This window comes from Lissotriton vulgaris, chromosome 1_1, assembly GCF_964263255.1.
Source record: "Lissotriton vulgaris chromosome 1_1, aLisVul1.2, whole genome shotgun sequence".
NCBI classification, from domain to species: domain Eukaryota; kingdom Metazoa; phylum Chordata; class Amphibia; order Caudata; family Salamandridae; genus Lissotriton; species Lissotriton vulgaris.
The window spans coordinates 379,496,601-379,519,417 of NC_141685.1; the positions used below are offsets into that span (position 1 = coordinate 379,496,601).

Sequence of the window (22,817 nt, forward strand, 5' to 3'; positions counted from 1 at the left end):
CCGCTGACTCTCATTGGGAACAGACCCTTGAAACTGAAGATTGCTATTTATGCCTACCTTTCATTGTTTTTATACTCCAAAAAACAATTTTAACAAAAACAAACTGGCTGATGAACATTGTCGATCAATATGTGCATGTGTGATTACTTTGTGGAGGGAGTTCTGCAAAATGCCTAGTGCCATATTAATAAAGTTCAACAATATTCAACTTGCTGGCGTTCAGATTTTTCACCTTTCTCGTCTAAGGCTGATGCAGCTTTCGCAGCAATTTTAATACATGTAACTCTGACTGAGACTGAAGGAGGGGAGCAAGTTTGCTTAGTTGATTAACTAAAATGTGATATTTTGGTGCAGACAAAGCCTCTTTTGAGCCTGCAAAATGTTGAAAAGGGAGTAGGGCAGCCTAATATTTATGATGCTTATTCATGTGCAATCAAATCACAAGCACAAAAAAACCTTAATTGGTCCCTCCACCTCGATGGAGGTTACCTAGCAGGTACATATGCACAGACGGACATGTATGCAGCTTACTGGAAAATGCCCTTTTAGAGACCAGGTTGCAGCCTATTATTTCAGTGGAAAACATCTTGCAACCATATTTCCATACGTGAGCACATTTAGACAAAATGCAATTCCATGAAATTCCAGCTTCTTCCGCACCCCCGCATACCCAGTGTTGACTTCTTGGTGGCGCGCTCTCTTAATCTTCCGGTACCCCTTACGGTGGTCCTCGTGTACCGCCCACCTCAAAGCATGCCATCTTTTGTGTCCACCTTGCAGGATCTTCTGGCCACTTTGGCGGTAAATAATTCCTCGCTGCTCCTGCTCGGCGACTTCAACTTTTGGCCGGGCGATCCGAGGGAAGATTCCTCTTCCAAAGATTTCTCTGCCACACTTCAATGTCTTAATTTCCTACCTCATGTTTTGGCCCCTACCCACACTCACGGTCATATCTTAGACCAAATTTGGTCCTTACGCTGTCAACTCTCGGCCACTTCCATCTTACCCTGTGTCTGGTCGGACCACTCCATGATCTCCTTTTCTATCCATCTAGGCCATGTTGAGAAAGCTCCCCTGCCTAAAAACATCCTGGCCCGAAGCTGGAATAAGACTGATCTTAACGACCTTTCCTCCTTATTGTCTTCATCCGCTCCTACCCTGACTGACCTGTCTTTGGAAAGTCAGGCGAACGCCATTAACACCTGGCTTTCATCTGCTTGCGACCAGGTCGCTCCACTCAAAAAGATTAAATCGGCTCGCCCCCATGACGCTCACAAGTGGTTTTCTAGTGACCTTAAATCCCTGAAATTAGAGCTCAGGCGCTCGGAGCGTCATTGGCGTCGCAATTACTGCCCTACCCTCCGTCTCAAATACAAAGCCCTTCTTAACAACTATAAAAAAGCCATTCTAGCGGCCAAATCTAAATATTTTACTGAGCGAGTGGCCCTATCGGCCAACAAGTCCCGTGAGATCTTCTCACTAGTTCACAGTCTTGCTACCTCCCATCGTGCCTGTCTTTCCCCTGCTCCTTCTCAATCCCTCTGTCACTCTTTGAACGATTATTTCATCAATAAAATTATCACCATTAAGGCCAATATTCCCACTGTGTCCCAACCTGCTCTGTCTGACTATTCTTATCTATCTTCCTCTGTTCTCGATCATTTTGAACCTATTTCTTCTGAGCTCTTCCTTGACCTGCTCGTTAAGGTCAAGTCCGGTTCTCCTGCAGACTGTGCCCCCGCACGGATCCTTAGAACTCTTTACACTAGTTGCCCGGCCCCCCCCCCCTCACTTTTCTTAACACTTCTTTGGTCTCGGGCTGTGTTCCCCCCCTCCTTTAAATCTGCTATTGTTTTTCCTATTTTGAAAAAGGCTGGCCTTGATCCCTCCCTTCCATCTAACTTCAGGCCGATTTCCCTTCTCCCCTACCTAGGGAAGATTCTTGAAAGCTACGTGACATCCTGCCTTTCCGCCTACATTGAGGAGAATCATCTTCTGGCCTCACACCAGGCGGGTTTTCGTCCTGGCCACTCCACTGAGGGAGTGGTCCTCGCGGTCCTGGATGAACTCAAGGGCAAGGCCGATAGCAACCTCCCCCAGGCCTTGGTCCTTTTGGACTTGTCCGCTGCGTTTGACACGGTCGATCATGCCATCCTTCTCGACCGTGTCAGCGCAGCGGGCATCCAAGGCACTGCCTTCTCCTGGATCGCGTCCTTCCTTCAAGGCAGATCACAGGCAGTTCACCTTTCTGATTTTTCTGCTCCCCCTCTCCCAGTCACCTGTGGGGTCCCTCAAGGTTCTTCCCTTTCCCCTCTTCTTTTCAATCTTTACATCCGTCCCCTCATCTCCTCTCTTCTCGAGCTGGGGGTCTCTGTGTATAATTACGCAGACGACCTCCAGCTCGTCTTCGATCTCTCTTCCCCAGCTGACTCTCTCCCTAAGTTCTGTTCTACCCTTGTTTTCATCTCTCAGTGGATGAGCTTCAACCATTTGAAGCTCAATCCCGATAAAACGGAGCTCGTCCTTACTGGCGGCTCGTCTAATCCCTGGTCCTCGGCTCACTGGCCCCTTTCTTTTGACCCTCCCCCCTCTCCTGTCTCCTCAGTCCGGACTTTGGGCATCAAGATCAGCGATGATCTTTCCATCCGCGCCCAAATCAGTTCCGTTGTGTCTTCTTGTTTTTCCTCCCTCCGCCTTATTCGTAAGATCTCCCGGTTCTTTTCTGTTGATGCCCTTAAAACCATTATCACGGCCCTCATTACATCCCGCCTGGATTATGGCAACGGCCTGTATGTAGGCATCCCCGCCTACGAAACTCGCCGTCTCCAGGCCATCCAAAACCAGGCGCCTTATCCTTCGTCTTCCCAAATCCTCCCACATCACCCCGGCCCTCAAATCCCTCCATTGGCTCCCGGTTCTCTTCAGGTCCCGGTTTAAATTAGCCTGTCTGGCTTTCCGGGCGCACTCTCGTTCTGCCCCGCCCTTCATTAATTCTCTAATCTCCTCCCACGCTCCCAGTCGATCTCTCCGCTCTTCTTCTCTTTCTCTCCTTCATGTCCCCTGCTTCCGCAAATCCCGAACCGGGGGCACCCGATTTTCTGTATTGGCCCCCCAGATTTGGAACAATCTCCCTCTCTCCATCCGCTCTATCCCCATTTTTTCTCACTTTCGTAAAGCCCTTAAAACTTTTCTTTTTCTTCAGGCATTTCCCGGCTAACCTCTCATGGGACCCTCTGTAGATAATGTTGTGCTCCTCAGCGCCAGGAAGCCGCTTGGCCGCAGTGCGCTTTAGAAATTTCTTTTTCATTTCATTTCATTTCATTCAAGACCTGAAGAGAAGACAATCAATTCACCACAAAGTGTGTGGATGAGGACACTGAATGAGGTCCCAGAGGAAAGTTGCATTCAAGGCTCTGCTAGTAGGAACTTTTGTTTGAACCACAGTTTCCAAGATTGAAATCTTTGCCAAAAACATTACTGATTGAGTTACCTTGGCTTGTCAATTTTCACTCAAATTCTTATTTATGTTTTATACTTCCAGTTCAATGCTGTATCACCCTGGCCTCGAAAGAGCCAATCAGGAAGGTTCGAGTACAAGTGCTGATGAATATGACTCTTTACAACGTGAGTCATTACATCGCGTGCCTTTACAACGTGGTCGTTACAACGCAGTATCATTACAACGCAAGTCCTTACAACGACTTGCTCTAGATGGCACGCTGGACTTAGGAATAGTACAATTTACTATTCCAACTCCGGTGTGTGCAACAAAAGGGAAGGTGTTGGAATAATAAATCCTACTATTCCTTAGTCTAGAGCGCCCTATAGAGCAAGTCGTTGTAACGACTTGCGTTGTAATGGCACTGCGTTGTGAATGTATTGCGGTGTAATGTCCACGTTGTAAAGGTTGTTTCCCTATCTGATGGACCACTAAGTGTACACAGACATTTTAACCAACCTCTGACCATGGGGGTTACTTAAAAAGAAATGGTAAAGAATTCATCGCTACTAAAAAAACAAAGGAACATAACGGACTGTGTGATAGATCTAAATGATAAGAACTTTAGAGAAAAAGAAAAGCTATACAACAACTTCCTCAAGGATATTAACATTAATTGTTGTAAAAGACAATGGAACATAAATCCCAAACCACTTGACCTGAACAATAAGAGTTCATCCCCAATGATACCAGCTTGTTCGACAAGTGACCTCTTTCCCAACACTTGCTTGCATGCTGCACTGAATCCTAGTCTTTGGTTACTCAAACTAGGAGGTGTGTCAGTTGATCTCAAACTTACGCTTTTGGATGGTGTTTTGGCTGGTGTCCTCAAAGAGGCTTTCTTTGAAGATACTGGGGTCCTGGGAACAGGCATGGGTTTTCTTTTAGCTGCAGCGATTGGCTTGCTTTCATCTTCTTGGTCCTCTTCCTCCTCCGATTCTTCACTGGAACTGGATTCAACAGTTTCCTTTAAAGGTTGGAAATCCTCGTCTTCACCTGTATTATCAGATGCACCTAAGAATCTAAGAAATAAACTCAATGAGGAGTTGGACTTGTCCGAAAGCTATTCACAGCTCCACTGTTGATAACAGATGCTTAAATGCCCCCAGCATTGGAATGACAGCAGTGTTACGAAAGAGATTGGTGGGTATTCTCATTGCAGCGGATGCTTCGTAAGTGTACTGCTTGCATCGTGGCTAGGATTACTTCACACACACTTCGGAGATACTCACAAGCAAATAACTGCATAAGGGTTGATGAGCAAACGCTGGTATTCCTTCTGAACCCATGGAGTGTCAGTTAGGGGAAGGAAACTCCAGAAAATGGAAGCTGTTGGAGACTGACCCGGCAATCCCAAATGAGGGCTGCAGCCACACACAATCGTGAATAATAATCGGTCTCTTGATTTGATATGCCAGTTGCAAAGTGAAAACATGGCCAATGTATTTTGGTAAATACAAAACAATGTGTGTGCATATGTATTCCCGCTTATTAAAAGATCACCTTTGTAAGAACAAAGTCATATCGCATGTTGCCTAATCCCTCGCTCACAAATGCATCACAGAACATGGGGTGGACAGGTAAGCTATTCAAAGCATCTTTATCACGTGGTTGTTTAGTGGAGGAGATGAATATTACTGTCCACCAGTAAAACCAAGCCTAGGCAAAGTCACCGGGTCTGGCTTGGGCACAATGAAGAGACAGGGGACATTTTTACAGTCCGCTTTGGTGGAAGATGCAATACACAAACAATAAAAGCATCCAGACACTTCTACACAAAACAGCTGATATGGGTACCCAGGTAAGGGCAGCACACCTAAATGAAACTTTCAAGAATCCCATAATTAACGCAGCCTTTCAGAAATCCAAAGTAGCTCTCAATGGATGACTATAGCTATAGATGACTTTGGCAACCTATTTTTTTTTTTACATCTCTTTTTATTGACGGATCGTACATAAGACAGCACTCCGTACCCCGGAGGAGCTGCAACAAGTACATCATAGCATAATCAGCGATCCAACACAGTTTAATACTTAACCCCTACCCCCGGTCCCCCCCATGGCCCCCTCGGTCCCCTCTCCCCCCTGCACAACGTCTCTTCAGTCCTGTAGGAATTAGGTTGTCCATACATAGAACAGTGTACACGATATCGCCATCACATCTGCCCCTCTGCACCTCTCAACGGTGCTGGGGGTTCCAGCCATAGGCCCCTGTAGTCCGCCCACCTTTTCCATATTTTGTAATGTTTCCTAGGGCAGCCCCTGGCTTCGAATATTGGTCGCTCCAATCCCATACAAAAATCAAGGCCTTTTTTCCATACAACCACTTTGGGAGCCCTGGGGTCTTTCCAAGCCTGAGCCACATCCCTCTTTGCCACTGTAAGGCCCAGCAAAAGCAAATGTCTCTTGTAGATGTTACCACCCACCCCTTCAAGAACATGAAGCAGTCCTAATTTGGGGGTGCGAGAGGAGGTCCCAGCGCAGCACCTCCGACAGACAGTCCCACACCCCCATCCAAAATCCAGCCAAACCCACACAGCACCACACTGTATGTAGGAAATCACCCACTTCATGCCTACATCTCAGGCACTCTGGAGACTCAATCAAGCCAGCCCGCCACAACCTCTCCCTGGTGTAGTAAGCCCTATGTAGGTACTTGAACTGTATAAAGCGCAGGCGTATGGCAATAGCCGCTCCTCTAGGGGCCGCAAGGGCTTCTCGCCAATCCTCCTCCTCTAGCTCCCCTACATCCCCACCCAGTGGTCCCAAGAGCAATGTGTGACTAGTGTTTGGTAAATGCGGGAGATTTTCTTGTCCTCTAGGTCCCCTATAAATATCTTCGCCTCTATCGGGCTGAATTCGGGCAAGGAGTCCAGTCCCTCCAATGAGGGCATGAGTGCATGCCTGAATTGTAAGTACTTGAAGAACTGCGTCTGGGGCATACAGTATTCTTTGCTAAGTTCTTGAAAGGATTTCAGTGTCGTGCCCTGCAGGACATGCCCTAGTGTGGAGATTCCTATTGAATCCCAGCCACAGAAGCCCCGCAGTGATGCCAGCTCCGGCAGCCGCCCATTGTGCCAGAGCGGGGTCTCCTCCGTCGGTCTCCCCACCATCCCATACGACACAGCGATTGTCGCCAAATCTGAAAGACCACCTGGGTTGCCCTGGGCAGCCCCTTCCTCAGCCTTGCTGAGTATAAAATAGTGTGTAGCGTATCCGGGTCCATCAAGTATCTCTCAGGGGCATACGCTGGGTCTCCTCTGTCTCCGTACCACCATTCATTCAAGACCAGAAGATGGGACGCCTGATAATAGCACAGCATATCTGATGTCTTGGCAACCTATTTTTGAAAGACAGTCATCTAACTTATGCTGGCATGATATTTTACATAATTGCAAAACAAAATGAACAAAAGAGGCAAAAAACATTTTTACATTAAGCACACCCATCCAAACCACACCCAGGTTAATATGCGGTTCACATAGACTGTTTGGAAGAATGCGGAATAGTACAGGACTTACTTAAGCTGCTGCCTAGAACGAAGGGAGCTAAGCTGTGCAGATTTCCGGCAGGAGCGAGGAGAGTCAGTAGTTTTCCTGGGCTCTTCTTCCTCCGCTTTCAATATCCTAAAGATTAGGAGTTTAATTAATATGAGCTGAGAAGGTATTCAACATATTTAACTAGCGCAAACAAGAAATTAAACATTATGGACATCTAGAAAGGATAAGACAAGATCAATTTGGTATTCTTAGTAGTTAAAGTCCTGTACATGAGCCTTGAGTAAAGCACAAAAGTGAAAAAAAATATATGGGGGGGTACATGACACGCAGCAGCGTAATATGATCTAATATGGCCATTAAGGGGCTCTGGTGACATCATAAACCACAAGGTTAAAAGCCTGGTGGTTTGTAAATGTCACCAGAAACTAAAATAGCGGCATAGAACTATATTAACAATGTTAACCATTACACAGGGATGGTGGCCTGCTGGGGTCAGCAGACCACCTGGTCCGATTTATTTTCATCCAATAAAGCAATTTTTTTATTTATGTTTTTTTTAAATGCAGCCCGTTTCCATAAAGGAAATTAGTATGAGCTTCAGAAAGAAAAATTAAAAGTTTTTTCATTTTTAAGAGTAGGCAGTCGTCCATGGGACCACTGCCTGCTTTACAGCCACTCGCACACCTACTCAATTACCCATACAGAAACTCACACAGCCCATACAGGCACTGACACAGCCACTCATTCATCCATACAACCACTCATACACCCACAGAACCACTTACATACCCATTCAAACATTCATACAACCACTCATACCAACTCACTTACTTTTACAGCCACTCACTTGCCTATAAAACAAACTCAAACAGCTACTCAATCACCCATACAGCTACTTTCATAGCCACTCACACTTATGCAGGCACTCCCACAGCCATTAACTCGCCCACACAGCCACTGACATGCCCATACAGCTACTCACATACCCGTTAACACATCCATACACCCACTTGCACACCAATAATACACCCATAGGGCCACTCAGACATCCACTCACACACTGATACAATCAATCAATCATTATTTTGCAGTGTTTCCACAGCAAATGTACAAATGCGCCATATTCAGGTTGAGAAAGGCAGCTTGACTGCCGAAACGCATTCCTGTTTTGTCCATAGCCTGATGTAACCTGCGCAATACATGAGAACCCCCATGATAACGAGTGCTTGCTCCTTAATCAGATACGGTTGGTGTTTATTTCTTGTACATTCTGAGCGCTAGCGGTAGCGCCACCTTTAAAGCACCACCAGCGATCTGGCAGCACACCAGTATTAAGCAATCTGGATCCTGGATGTTGAGGCAGGCGTGCACCCATGACTGGAGTGTGACGATGGAGAAGAGGAGAAGGCATCTGTGGAGGAGCGATTTCAAACGCTGGGAGCCTCTGCTCCCTTGGCGGGGACTGGAGCTTCTGTACCTAACGGCACATCCTCACCCTGGTATAACCTCTGCTACTATGGAGCTTGGCACCCCTGTTGGCACCGGCCAAGAATGCAGTGGTCTTGTGGGTCTGTGCTGTTGTTTATCGGGGCCGGTTGCATTGGACATGTGGATTTGAAACTTCAAGAAGCTGTCGCAGAGAATCTTTCTCCAATTAATTTGAACAGTTGTTCCTAATCAGTAAAGCATCCCCAAGTAGAAAGCAAACTCCCCTCGAAGACGCATGCACTTTTAAGGAGTAAATAAACCAAGATGGTGGGCAACTGTGCTTAGAGTGAAATAGCATCAACTTGAAAAATGCGTATGTTTGGATTTTAAAGTTATTATAAAGATGCCCCTGGTTGAAGCTGAAGGACGTGTATAAATCCAGTCCGGGTTTTGCTGAAAATTGAATAAAGCATGTTGGGAGCTTTCTTTATACAAATGAACTGGAGGGCATAAACACGGAACAGCACAGATTGAAAATAACCCTAAAGCAATTTAGTTTGAAGGACTTTCACTGCCCACATGCTTACATGTACCCAATCGCTGCGTGATGTAGTGCAGCTTCTATTTTAGTGAATATTTGTTTTTAAATAGAAGCACTAATATGGCTCATTTCAGGTTGAGAAAGTCAGCTTGACTGCCAAAATGCGTTCCTGTTTTGTCCATAGCCTGATGTAACCTGCGCAATAGACGAGAGAACCCCCACGATGACAAGTGCTGGGGGGGAATATATATATATATGTTCTATGTTAATTTGACACGTGGTTGTGAAAAAAATGCCCGGGAAAAACTTTTTGCATTTAAGCCATTGTGAACTTACTGACGAATGATCTGTGAACAAGGGCGGACGCCCGAAACGCGTAAGATCTGGTGGCCTTGAACGCTAAATAAATTGTTTTTAGCCCATAACGAACGTTGGAGTGGCGTGGCTTTTCTTCCCAACATTGCTGTGGCGGCGGCTGCGATAGTTTGGTGAGAGAGCCTCACTTGTGCATATATATACATATATATATATATATATATACATATATACATATATACATATATACATACACACACATACACACAGAAATGTACGACACCTTTCAAAACACCGTCGACCTTCACCCCCATTACTCTTCGGGATTCGATCTATGTATTCAATGAACACGTCACGTTTAGCATTAAAAAAAACCTCCACTATGCGGTCAATGCCAACACAAAAAGGAAAATAAAGAAACAAGAGATGCAATACCATCAATTAATGAACAAACTAATAGAGAACAAAGATATAATCATCAAAAACTCCGATAAAGCGGGCAATTTGGTACTTTGGGACAAAAGGACTACATAGAAGAGGCTATGACACAACTAAGGGACAGAGAATGCTACCATCGCTATGACCATTAGAATTTAAAAAGTATGTATAACTGTTATAGCATGAAACTTGTAGCATGGAAAAACTCTGGATTGCCGACATCTGACTAATACAAATTCATGAAAAATGACAATCCTGTGACACCCATAATGTACTTTATTCCAAAAGTCCACAAAAATCCACTCAAGCCTCCAGGTAGGCTGATTATATCAGCCTGCAATAGCATCTGAAAACTTCACAGTATGTGGACTATTTTTTTCAGATCCACGTGAAAGAACTGCCTTCTTATGTGAGGGACACTAGTGATTTCCTTTCTAAAATCGAAAATATGAAATGGCAAGACTACTATCTTCTTATCACATTTGATGTTACATCCTTATATACATCAATCAGGCATCAGGATGGACTACAGGCATTAAGACATTACCTTGCACGCAGAGGGCCTGAGTTTGTCAATACAGTGCAATGTTGGTAAACATGGTGGAGTTTTGTCTCGACAACGTGTTCATGTTTGAGAACCTATTATATCAGCAACAACGTGGAGTGGCGATGGCGGCCATCTTCTCCCCCAGCTATGGCGGTCTACACATGGGATGTTGGGAGGAGCTGGTCCTCCACAATGAGCACATGACAAGCATGACCAAGAATGGCATGAAAATGGTTGCGATACATTGACGATTTATTTGTGGTTTGGCATGATACAGTGAGTGAAGCAGAGACATTTGTTCAAAATTTAAATGTCAACAAATTGATTTTACAGTTCACTGCGTCAATCAGCACCACAACCGTAAATTTTCTAGATGTTCAGATCTACATCCACAATGGTCAGGTACATACCACACTATATAGAAAACCCACCGTGGGCAACTCGGCATTACATGCGAGTAGCGCCCACCCCGAACATGTAATACAAAGTATACCATTCGGGGAGATGTTGCGGTTGAAGCGAATATGTAGTGGGGGTGAGGATCCCAAACAGGCATCTAGCAAAGCAAGATTTCTAGCTTGGGGGTACTCTCCTAGATGCATTGATAATGCCATTCAGAAAAGCAATCAAATGAATCGGGACACTCTCCTAAATAACCAAAGTAAGCCAGAGGTAATTACCAAAAACAAAGAGGGACCATTTAGGTTTATATTCGGGTACAGTAAGCAAAGTAAAAACATCAAAAAAATCAAAGACAGAAACTGGTCCATAGGGGGACCCGATTATTAGGCAGTTTTTGCTAAGGAAAGCTGCTGTAACATACAGCAGAGCGCCTTCTATGAAGGATACCTTGGTATGTAACGACCTGGATGGTGCGGGCAAAGGTACGTGGTTAAGTCAGCGCCAGGGCTTCTTTAAATGTAAAGCCTGCAAGGCATGCCAATATGGCATTAATGCCACTTCCTACAAAACCCATTTCCATCCTACAGAGGTCCCGATTACTAAGGCCTTAACGTGTAAGACGAATTATGTGGTTTATGTGCTGGAGTGCCCCAGCAGTCTCCACTATGTAGGCAGTACAATACTGCAGGGACATAAGAGGGCACTCCAGCACATCAGCGCAATCAAAAACCAAGATCAGTCTTATCCGGTGCTCGACACTTTGGAGAAAAACATAATGCAGATCCGACATTCTTAAATCATTTTTTAGTTGATAGTGTTCCGATCAAAGAGAGGAGGAGATCGAGTGAGAGCCCTACGGCAATTAGAGACAAAGTATATTTTGAATCTCGACACCAAACATCCGGGGGGTCTGAATCGTACCGAGGTTTATATACTTGCCTGGGACACATAGCTAGGGGAGGCCATAAGAGGACTGATACAAAGATCAGTATTGGGAACTAATATTTGAATGTAACTGAGCTGTCAATCTAAATTTAAACAATTCTTTGTAAATATTAGACATTAGTAACATTACCGCAGGTTTTCTACAGTTCTTTTCACACGGTTTTTACAATGTATATGTTTAAGGGTATGTTTTGTTTTTTAATACATGCACTTAGCATTTTGCACAAACTAAATATGCACTAACTGAACACTTTAGTCGATCTGTTCACAAAAGAACGGTTTACATTTACTAGTACTGTAATTAAAGCTGTAATACTTTGCGCCCAGCTATTTAAGGCAGATGCCAAAGGTATTTAAACCTGGACGCTAATGAGCATCATGAAATGCTAGATTGTAAATGTGCACAATGCTATGAAATCAATCTAACAGCTTTTACATACATTGCAGTATAGTGGGTTACATGTTTTTAAATGCTGTTTTAAAGGGATAAACTGGAGGTTTTAAAATGTATTTAAACATATATTTTACACAAACCATGTTTTAAAATCCCCTTTGAACACACCAGTATCTTATCTATGTCTAGGAGATCGAACATCGTGATGTTTTATGCACTTGTCACTTTAAAAAACAAAAAAATGTATTTAAGGAAATCTCGCACTGTGTAGCGCGTCATGTGAGCAAGATCCCTTGTGGGATCGAAACGGGTAATGCTGGTGAAGTGGTGCAAGCGAGCAGAATAAACTTTGTTGCACATACCTGTGGTTCGTCCTCCGTTCTTAAAGCACCGAGAGAAGAAACGGCATAAAGGAGTTTGAGTATATATATCATACGATATCCAGTCACTGCATTCTCGAGATGCACACAGCAACATTAATGTGGGTTTTAAAGTGCATAGTGCCAACAGATATGAATAAAATCAAAGTTCCTCAAGGCATCCCATCTATACAAGCTCTCCTATATTTCCAACAGGACCGAAGGAATGTGGCTATTGCAAATCACTACGTTTTTTTAAATAACAAAGGGCTGGGGGACATTGTATAAAATTGTATCCGCGCAGAAGAGGGCAAATATACCTTATTCTTTTGTCTTTATAAAAACTACAACAAAAAAAGTTATATAGAGATCGGACTGTTCCAAGCTTCCATCACAAGGACATGCTGTTATTTCGGCTACCGAATAGCTCTTTCTTTGGAAACCCATCATCAGGGGAATAAAATTAAGTTGAAATCTCACCAAGATAAATCTGCGCTGTGGGTTCGTCACAAACTCTAAATAGGAGTGTTTCTCCAGCAAAATCGATGGGGTCATTAAATATGATCTTACAGAGTAACGGAGACTGTTTTTCTCCTCTCTCTCGCTTGCTGCCTTAGCTAAAAAGATTTACTTTTTATATTTAAAAAAAAATTTTTTAAGAAAGATTCAGGCAACTACTAGGATTTGTGTAAACATCATCCAGACCCAATGAAGTCAGGGTATTTTTTTTTATATACTACAGCCAGACCATCTTATGTGCATGATCGACAGATAGGCAATCTCTAATAATAGTTTGTGTTAGATTAACTGTGTTCCTCCTCTAAATAGAACCATAATAAAATTGGGGCAAGCTTAATGGCATCAGAGAGGTATGGGGAGCCAAGTTCAACATGACAGTTTATTTATTTATTTATTTTATTTATGTGCTTCTATAGCGCCTGAATAAATCCCCGAAGGGGTATCTCCGCGCTCATGTTGGGGGGGAGATTGGACCTGTGTCTGATCATTACAGAGGTGAGAAATCATAAACTAAATTAATTGGTGCTGAAAAGATGGGTCTTGAGAGCCTTACGAAAGGATAGGTGATTGGTGATAAGTTTAAGTTCAAGGGGAAGGGAATTCCAGAGAACAGGGCTTGTATGTGCCAGAGCACGACCTCCTTGACGGGATTTTTTTATTTTGGGGACCTGAAGTAAATGCAAATTACTTGATCGAAGTGATCGGCCTGGCACATAAGGTTGAAAAGCTCTGGTCAGATATTTAGGGCCCTTTCCTGTCCGGCATCTATGAATAGTACAAAGGATTTTGAACTTTGTGTGTTGCCGCACAGGCAACCAATGGAGCTTGGCTAGCAGAGGGCGGGAGGGAGTTCTAGATGGAACATTGAGGACCAATCTTGCCGCCGTATTCTGGACCACTTGTAATTTGTTTAGTTGGCCTTCATTAGTTGACAATAGAAGGCCATTACAGTAGTCCAGTCTACTAACCACCAGTGCCTGGACCAGGGTTTTCCTGTGGCTATCAGGTATATAAGGGAACACCCTTTTTAATAGTCCAATGGCCCTAAAGCATGTGCCAGCAACTTGGTTGACATGATGTTTGAAAGTCAGGGCCTGATCGAATACCACCCCCAAGTTTTTGACCGTCTGCTTTGGGACAGGAACTGGTCCTAGTTCTGTGGGCCACCACTCCCCAGGCCATGATGTTGCCGCCTCCCCAAACAATAGGACTTCCGTTTTGCCCACGTTGCATTGAAGGCAATTCTCGGCCATCCAATTTGCGACGGCTCTCATGCCTTCAGCAAAAGATTTTTGCAGGGCAGGGGTGAAAGTTTTAAAAGGGAACATCAGCTGGGTGTCGTCAGCGTAGGATATCGGGGTAAACCCATAAGGCCTCACTAAGTCGGCCAGGGGGGCCACATACACATTAAATAATGTGGGGCTGAGGCAAGAGCCCTGTGGCACACCCCTGGTGAGCTCCCTAGAGGTGGATTTATGGGAGCCCAACCTGACTTCTTGAGAGCGGCAGGAAAGGAAGCTTTCCACCCAGGACAGGGCAGTACCTCCCACCCCTACATCCCTCAGACGACCGAGAAGCACTTTGTGGGACACCGTATCGAAAGCAGCAGACAAATCCAACAGCACCAGAATCATAGATCCCCCACTATCCAGTGTCAACCTGATGTTATTGGTCACTTCAAGTAGGGCTGATTCGGTGCTGTGGTTTGGCCTGAACCCAGATTGTGAGGGGTCCAGGCCTTCTGCTGCTTCCAGGTGATTCGATAGGTGGGTGTTTACGTGCTTCTCTGTCATTTTACCGATGTAGGGTAGGAGGGAGATAGGCCGAAGGTTGGAAAGGTCTGTCCAGGGGGAGGTCGCCTTCTTCCTTATGGGGTTTACCACTGCTATTTTCCATTCCCTCGGAACTTGTCCTTTCGCCAGCGAGGTATTCATAACTGACTGAATGGAGGGTCCTAGGATGGAGATCAGTGGGGCCACCATTTTAGCAGGAAGGTGATCATTTGGGGAGCCAGTTTTCATATGGAAGGAATGGTAAGAAAGGTGCTTTTCATAGGTGCCAAAGATACACATGAAGAGGGGGACCTAGTTCCTGTGCCTTGAGAAGCAATGATTTTATTGTAAATCAGATTTATTTTATCTTCAAAGAAGATGGAGATCTCATCACACAGAATCTGTGAGGCATCGTCAGGGCTCTCAGTAGCAGACGGTTTTACAAAGCTGAGCAGAATTTTAAACAATTCCCTCGGACAATTGCCCGCCTCCTCTAATTGTGAGGATAGGTTGTTTTTCCTCGCAAGTTTTATATTCTTGTAATAGTTAGACTGAGCAAGTAGAAATATTTCCTTTTCCTGCTCTTTTTTTGATTTCCTCCACGCTTTTTCAAGCCTCCTGCACTTCTGTTTTTCTTTCCTAAGGTCAGGGGTATACCACTTTTCTCGTTTAGCAGGGGGATACTGCTTATGAAGTTTAAACGGGGCAAGAGTATCTATGGCTTGTTTAAGAGATGTATTATATTTTTCCAATGCCATTTCAGCAGAGTCTGTTTCAGAGAACTGAGGCTGTTGCCAGTGTTCACGCAAATTTTCAGCTGTTATTTTATGCCACTGGCGGCGGTAAATAGGAGGGGGTGGTGTTCTAGGTTGTTTTTTAGTAGGTCCTGCCAGATAGAACTCCACCAGAAAATGGTCTGTCCAGTGGATTTCAGTGGCAGGAAGGCACCTAATTTTAGAGCAATTGGAAAATATAGAGTCAAGAGTGTGACCCGCTCTATGGGTAGCCCCACTATTTTTTATCTCAAGTCCAAGATTGGACAAATCTGCTGTTAATTGTATTGATTCCGGGTCTTCAGAGTTATCCATATGAACATTCAAATCACCGAGGAGGAAAAAATCCTCCTTAGCTCTAACATGGGGGGCAAGTAATTCCAGGAGAGAGAGAGCAAAATCTGAATTATTTCCCGGTGGACGATATATTAATGCTCCTTTCCATGAGATGTTGCTTGCTAGGTTGATTTTAAACACCATGATTTCCAAAAAAGGAGTGAAACTTTGTTCTAGCATTGCAATCTTAAAGGAATCTTTAAATATGATAGCTAGCCCCCCTCCTGTCTTAATTGGCCTATCCACATGTATGATTCTATAACCTACTGGAACCCCCAGTGTGATAGCAGGTATAGTATGTGGTTTCATCCAAGTTTCAGTTAAAAAACATAGATCCGGTTGTTGGGAAGAAATCAGATCCCAGATCTGAAGTTGGTGTTTAGGGAAGGAGCGTACATTAAGAAGAAAACACTTCAGTTCTAGAGGGGATACTAAAGAGGTTACATTGTCATAGGAACTCTCTATTGACCCCATCGATTGATAGCGGCATTGTCGACAAGAAAAGCAACCCTCGAGTTGTAAGCAAGATAGTCGTGTGGTACAAATGCCTATGGGTGCAAGCTGGCGTAGGGCGCTAGCGGAGTAAGAAATAAAACGAGTACCTAAGTCAGGAGGGTCCATTACACATGGGCCCAAGCCCCTACGCCCCGTCCTGTCGCGGACGGGCGCAGACGGGCAGCTCTTTGGCGGGTCTTCGGCGGGTCTTCGGCGGGGCTGCGCGCGATCGCTGCGCGCCCGTGGTACTGCGAGGGCTAAATAGCCCTAAGGAGGTGAGTCACTAGAGCGCTAACCGCTCTTTGTGCCGGCCGACCGGAAGTGCCTGCAGGTCCCCACGAGTATTGTCAGGGAGGCAGCTCCGGTAATCAGTGGTGGCGTGTGGTGCAGGGGGTAATGAATTTTAAAAAACAGCAGTTTAAAATGCACAATAACACAGCAATATTACAATTCCGTTTTAAAAGCGCTAGCAAATATGTCAATTCTCAATCTCTTACTGGCCAGGTCAGGTCAAAACGCCAAGCGGGTTAGAGACACTGCCACTGTCTCCTTCCCACAGCGAAATGCTCCTCTGCTCCGCCTAAATAGCCCTAAGGAGGTGAGTCACTAGAGCGCTAACCGCTCTTCGTGCCGGCCGACCGGAAGTGCCTGCAGGTCCCCACGAGTATTGTCAGGGAGGCAGCTCCGGTAATCAGTGGTGGCGTGTGGTGCAGGGGGTAATGAATTTTAAAAAACAGCAGTTTAAAATGCACAATAACACAGCAATATTACAATTCCGTTTTCAGTTGTAATTAAAACAACTACGAGGGAGGGCTAATAGTCTCTTAAAGAACCCATCCTCTATCTATTACAAAGAATCAACTACCATTTTCCCCCAGGCCCCTGCCCCATGTGCAATGGCAGCGACAGGCTTTGCACTATATATCTTTTTTTATTATCCCAATAAGTGTAGACCCAAGCTTCTTCATAAAGCTGAAGATGGCCGTCCCACTCCTTTCTATTAAGAGAACAAAATGAATTGTGAAGGGTCGGCGAAAAAGAAGAACTGATGTCCCAGGTTGAAAATTTAAGGACATAAAGACCTAAAGTATCACTCAAACAAAGAGATTTAATTTACAGTGAAGGAGAGAACACCCATACTTATCTAAGATCTATGCAGCAAGAAAAGTTACGTTTTTCTACTGTTAAATGTACAGCTCATGTATCTTGTTGAATTTTTCCTGAAGAATGCGGGGAATCCTACAGAGAAACGCAGCGTCAACAAAAAGAGTATTGAAAAGTAGTAGGAAGTTTGAAATGTTTTTGTTTACCTTAAAAACAAAACAAAAAGTATTTTGAAGTATTGGGACCTACAACAAACCCAATCAATTTTAAAACTGTGGATATTTTATACTAGTGTTTTAATTGATTGTGTTTTTTGTAATTCGGTTTTTTCAATTGATGTAATGACTAATAGACTGTGATAACGTTTACAAATGCAATAAACGAAAGTGTTAAATTGTGAAATCCGTAAAGGACAATCATTAGTAAACTTAATACTGTATATTCTAACTGTTTTAAAGATATATATATATATATATATATATATATATATATATATATATATATATATATATATATATATATATGTGAAGAGTAATGCACATTCTTTAAGAAAAGGAGACCTATGAATCAATAAATATATATTATTGGTTCACAATAACGGAGCATCTTTCAGTGCAGTACTTATTGGTTGATAAGTGGTTTTTACAGCACAAAAGGGAACCTGCGTTATTGGATTCTTCAAAAATCCCTGCCTGCTAGTGGTCAATCCTGCCTCTTTGTCCCACCTTTCTCTCTTCTGTTCCTCCCACAGAGAAAATAACTTAGTACCGCTCATTCCACTTTGGGTCTTTCTCTGTTCTTGGAGGGGGGGGGGGGGGGGTGTCCTGCTCTGTTGTTGTTTGTGTTCAACTGCAGCTCCCTACCGGCTTACATTTAAACATAGTATTCTTACTCCCATCCCCTCTTAATACTACAGGAACATTACTGATGCCTCCACTGTTGTGCCTCCTGCTCTGTTGCTTGTATTTTTTTAAGGCTTTTTGCACTTTTAGATGTTTGCCGTCAGTTGGGCTTTTTTGGGTAGGATTGTTTGGTTTGGGCTTTCTTTTTATGGTGGCATTGGACTTGTTTTTGTTGTCCTGCCTGCTTCTACTCTCTTCTAATTTGCCTGTTCACTTAATTATCCCTATGCTTTCCACCCCCACCCCATAATAGTGATTGTGTGGGTCCCCACCACCCCTCCAATATTGATCAATGCTTTTTATTTTTAGTGCATTTTAGGACGAAGATTTGGACACAATCATTCACAGGATGTCGCACAGGCGCCGAGGCTTGAACACGGATCCCCAGCTCTGAATCTGAAGCTCTGGCTGCCGAGCCACATCCTCTTGCTTTGCAGGCTGCTGCATTGCAGCAATTCGCTCTGCGGGCATTTTGTTTCATTTTCGTAATGCATTCATCTGACTATCAGTTTTATCGGACTGGGAGAGGTATCTGTCTCTGTCTGAACATCTTTTATTTTTAAATATCATCCTGTTAAAAATCTAAAACACATCCTAGAATGAAAACTACAAATTGACACCTGCTTGTGGGCACCGCTGTCTTTCCGGAAAAACATATGATAATTGAGCAGGGCGTGCCTCGCTGGGCAGCGCGTCTCGGTAAGCTGCTATTTTCAACGTCACTGAAGAGGTATACTAGTTTCAGCGCAGCCTCTTAGTGTAACCTTTAACAAAATATCAAACATCGAGTTAGTGGAGGACTAGCAGGTCTTAGCGCCACTATAACATTTAAACTGAGAACATCAAACCCCATGATTACTGCACACTGAAAGCTGTGCAGTGAACCACATTTAGGCTGTAATGTGGACGGTATGCGCTGTGATGTGCACTGTGTATGTGAAACTTTTGAAATGCCCGGGATGAAACATTTCATCCAGGAAGCACTAAGCCTTTTCAGGGCGCGGCCTTCGGCATGTGCAAGCTGTGCACCTGCACAGGGCCACCAAACCCCAGGGGCGTCCACGCCAATATATATCCTTAATATAATAATCCTCTGAGCATGGGTACATATTTGCGTGGCGACCCCTGGCAGGGATTTTGCGGCCTCCGTCTCGGTTCCACTTCAACGTTTTATTAAAACACCTTCCTGTTCTCCTGGGGGCTCCGCCGAGCCCGAACCCAGTCTTCCGGGGCCCCCTACCTACGCTCCCTGCCCAGGGCCGCCATGAGCCTAGAGCTGCCCCAGGCCTTTTCACCCAATTCTTCTGCCCAACAGGAAATTTCAGGCAGGAACAGACTCCCTTAGTAGCGGCTCTTGGGAGATTAGCAGGCTATTTATAAATACCTTCGGGGGGTACCAGGGGGATCCTGCAGATCAAATATTCCATTGTGAGTGACAGTTGCTGATTAGAAGTTCACACTTAAACAAAGGTTTTTAAACTTAGACAATGTTCTAACATGCTACAGTTGTTTCTAATGAAAACTCACTATAATAAACACGGCACATGATGAATCTTTCAATTTGTATCCTCTGTTCTCCTTTTAAAATGTTCACTGCCGTTATTGCTGATTTTTTTTGTCCAGTGTGTATTTAATAAAATATTGCTTGCATGCTAAATATGGGTTGGTGTGTTGTGAATGTATTACTGTAGTAAGGATCACATTCATATGTATTGCTGATGACTATTTCTATTATAACCGTTTATGCAGCATGAGGCTGCTTCTCGGTTTTCACTATGCTACAATGGCCCGCTGAAAGGCAACGGTCACATTTTCCCAGCAATGTTCGCTATCTTAAAATGTCCTTGTAATATATAGAATTGCGCCTGAACAAGTATCAAAAATGGGTGGTTTTCCCCAGAGAGCTCCAGACAAATAGAGCAAAACGTGCAGGGCAATTTGGCTCAGTGATTCAAATGGTTGCTATCAGTGTTCTGTGGTATTTCCATGTTGTGTGTAAGGACCACTGAGGTGTGGTTCTAGTGCTACAGACACAGCACATAGCAATGTGATGAACGAACAAATTAGACAAGCACGCACTTTAGGTTTCTCAGTAAGCTGGTAGCTTAAATGTTACTGCCAGCCTTGCTTCTAGTAAGCTAGGACTAGAAGTACAAAGTGCGTTTTTACGCACTGCTTGAAGTTTTTAAAACACATATATAAAAGGCATGGTCATTTACAATGCCAATAGGTCAAATTCTCACAAATGCGAGACCTAATAGTATTGCAAATGCTTGTTTATAGATGGGGACTATTATAGTGCTTCTCCAGGAAGCCAGGTGACTATCTTACTCATTACACTAAAAATATTAGTCAACAATAGGGCCCATAGTTCTGGGTACTCTAGGAAAATGTCTATAGGCACCCCGTCAGGATCTGGGGCCTTAGCGGAGCTACATTCGGCCAACCCAGGTCTCACCTCAGCTAACTCAAATTCCAAGTGCTACTAAGGTGCTACTCTCATGGTCAAATTTGAGACGGCCGGGGCTACACCTCCACTAAAATAAATCTGCTCAAAGTGCACCACCCAGGCATCCTCGCTACCATGAACATCCAATGTTGGATCACTTTCATCTTTGAGGAAGGGAGTATTTATCACATTCCAAAAATCCCTACTATTCTTGGTAATTGCGGCACAATATAGATTCTATTCAGAAAAGGGGGTGGTGATGAACAGAGTGTCTGAATTAAGCAGACCACTCTTACCCAGTCCAAAGATCAGGGCTTGATCCATCACCGTTATTTATCTCACTGCACCATCCCAGCTCAGAACCTGGCTATATGCAAATCAGTCTGTCCCTGGCCCAGTGCATCATGGGAACAGGGCAGACTAAACTACCAAGCCAATTCTTCACCAGAAAGGAGACAAGCTTCCGGGGACCGGTTTCTGGCATTTCAGCCTTCTTCGGCCTGCCTTGCTTGAATCCTGATGGTGCAGTGAGAAAGGGACTCATGTCTGAGTATACCCTGCCAGACCTATAGTGGCCAAAAACGATTCAGAAAAGGGGGTGGTGATGAACAGAGTGTCTGAAATAAGCAGACCACTCTTACCCAGTCCAAAGATCAGGGCTTGATCCATCACCGTTATTTATCTCACTGCACCATCCCAGCTCAGAACCTGGCTATATGCAAATCAGTCTGTCTACTGGACATTGCTATGAAGAAAAATTTCTTCATCTTTCAAGAAAAGTTCTATGTACAAACCAAGGGCGTAGCCATGGGCGCTACATTTGCCCCCAATCTGGCCATTATTTATATGGACCACTTCGAACAGGAACATGTTTTCTCTTCAAAAAATCCCTTTTCATCCATGTTGACCCTCTGGGTCAGATACATCGATGATGTCTTGTGCATTTGGCAAGGCAATAGTGACCAACTAAAAGAGTACCATGTTTGGCTGAACCAACGGAACACCAACATCCAATTTACTTTGGAATCAAGTAATAAATCTATACCCTTCCTGGACATCTCCATTTATGTGGAGAATGGCTACCTTTTGACTACACTTTACAGAAAGCCGACAGAGAGGAACTCTCTGCTACAATATGGTAGCCACCATCCGAGAGGCTTCAGAGAACACCTTCCTGTAGGCCAGTTTCTGAGAATCAGAAGAAACTGTTCTACACGGACCAACTATATCAAGGAGTCGGAGATCCTTAAAGAGCGCCTCGTATCACGGGGCTACCCAGCTCGCATGGTGAGACGTGCTAGAAAGCTTGGTATAACCCGAGAGTGAATTTGCTTAATCCTGAAGCCCGTGTTGACCCTGAGATGAACCGGATGATTTGTGTCACAACGTTCACCACAAGGAGTAACGAGGTCAAACAAGTGATCAACAAGAACTGGCCTCTAATAGCTGATGAGATTGATCAACCACAGCTTCCTCTCCATTCATTTAAAAGGTCAAAAAACATTCGAGATATGGTGGTCCACTCATACTTAGAACCCGAGAGCCCCCCAACACTCACAAGCCTATGGAACTTACCACCTGTGATAGGTCACTACAGATGTGGGTCTTGTACAGCCTGCGAGACCACCATCCAGACCAAAACTTTTACACATGGCGAGCAGGTCTTCACATTAAAACACCATACCAACTGCAACACCAACAGTGTGATCTACATAATAACATGTCCGTGCAACAAAGTATATGTTGGGCAAACCCAGCAAAAAATAAAATCTCGTATTTTTGCACACTGTAGCAGGCTACGTTGCAAGGTCCTAGGTGCCCCCCTGGTGGACCATTGGCAGAACACTGGACACACAGTGGCAGACTTAAAGTGGCTGGTAATTAAGGTGTCCCTAGGCAGGAGAGGTGGGAATCTAGCATCTGTGCTGAACTTACGAGATTGCAAATGGATGTCTCTTCTAGACTCCATCAAAAATGGTTTGAACGAACAGGACGGCAGTTTTGCCCAATTGGCTGCATTAAGATGACAGAATCCTCTGCACTGCACACTAGCTAAACGTTGTCACTTGAGAGGTACATAACACCCTCTCATCCATGGG

At 44.3% G+C, this 22,817-nt stretch overlaps 1 protein-coding gene across 1 annotated transcript in view; it reads right to left on the minus strand.

Annotated features, from left to right (window-relative positions):
* Window positions 1-22,817, minus strand: part of ORC1 (origin recognition complex subunit 1) — a 159,698-nt gene that overhangs the window by 23,248 nt on the left and 113,633 nt on the right. Inside the window, exons 8-9 of the mRNA XM_086952441.1 lie at window positions 7,021-7,125; window positions 4,299-4,521 (exon numbers count right to left, since the gene is read on the minus strand). Coding sequence (XP_086808567.1) covers window positions 4,299-4,521; window positions 7,021-7,125 — 328 coding nt within the window. The remainder of the gene's footprint in view (window positions 1-4,298; window positions 4,522-7,020; window positions 7,126-22,817) is intronic.